General features: G+C 70.7%; 1 protein-coding gene across 1 annotated transcript; it reads left to right on the top strand.

The window, feature by feature from the left end:
• Positions 1–129: 129 nt before the first annotated feature.
• On the top strand, positions 130–452 carry LOC103252754 (transcription factor LBX1; the record flags this gene model as incomplete). Its single annotated transcript, XM_008051342.1, has 1 exon — positions 130–452. A coding segment is annotated over one exon (323 nt), but the record flags the coding sequence as incomplete, so codon positions are not given.
• Positions 453–460: the final 8 nt, after the last annotated feature.

Raw genomic sequence — 460 nt, 5'->3', positions numbered from 1 at the left:
GGCCGCGGCTCGCCCGTCCGGAGGCCCTCGGTCCGGGACGGCAGGCCGCGAGGGCCGAGGGGAAGGGGCCCGGGGAGCGCGCGGCGGGGCTCCCTCCCCCGACGCGCCCCACACTGTCCTTTCCCACAGGCCGCGACGGGATGACCATCTTCGGGCAGCGGCAGACCCCCAAGAAGCGGCGGAAGTCGCGCACGGCCTTCACCAACCACCAGATCTACGAGCTGGAGAAGCGCTTCCTGTACCAGAAGTACCTGTCCCCCGCCGACCGCGACCAGATCGCGCAGCAGCTGGGCCTCACCAACGCGCAGGTCATCACCTGGTTCCAGAACCGGCGCGCCAAGCTCAAGCGGGACTTGGAGGAGATGAAGGCCGACGTGGAGTCCGCCAAGAAACTGGGCCCCAGCGGGCAGATGGACCTCGTGGCGCTGGCCGAACTCGAGCAGAACTCGGAGGCCGCGGC

Source organism: Carlito syrichta, unplaced genomic scaffold (assembly GCF_000164805.1).
Source record: "Carlito syrichta isolate Samal-C Ts95f unplaced genomic scaffold, Tarsius_syrichta-2.0.1 Scaffold170001, whole genome shotgun sequence".
Classification (NCBI taxonomy): domain Eukaryota; kingdom Metazoa; phylum Chordata; class Mammalia; order Primates; family Tarsiidae; genus Carlito; species Carlito syrichta.
Note: the sequence above shows the minus strand (reverse complement) of the source record. Positions and strands in the feature narration are given on the sequence as shown.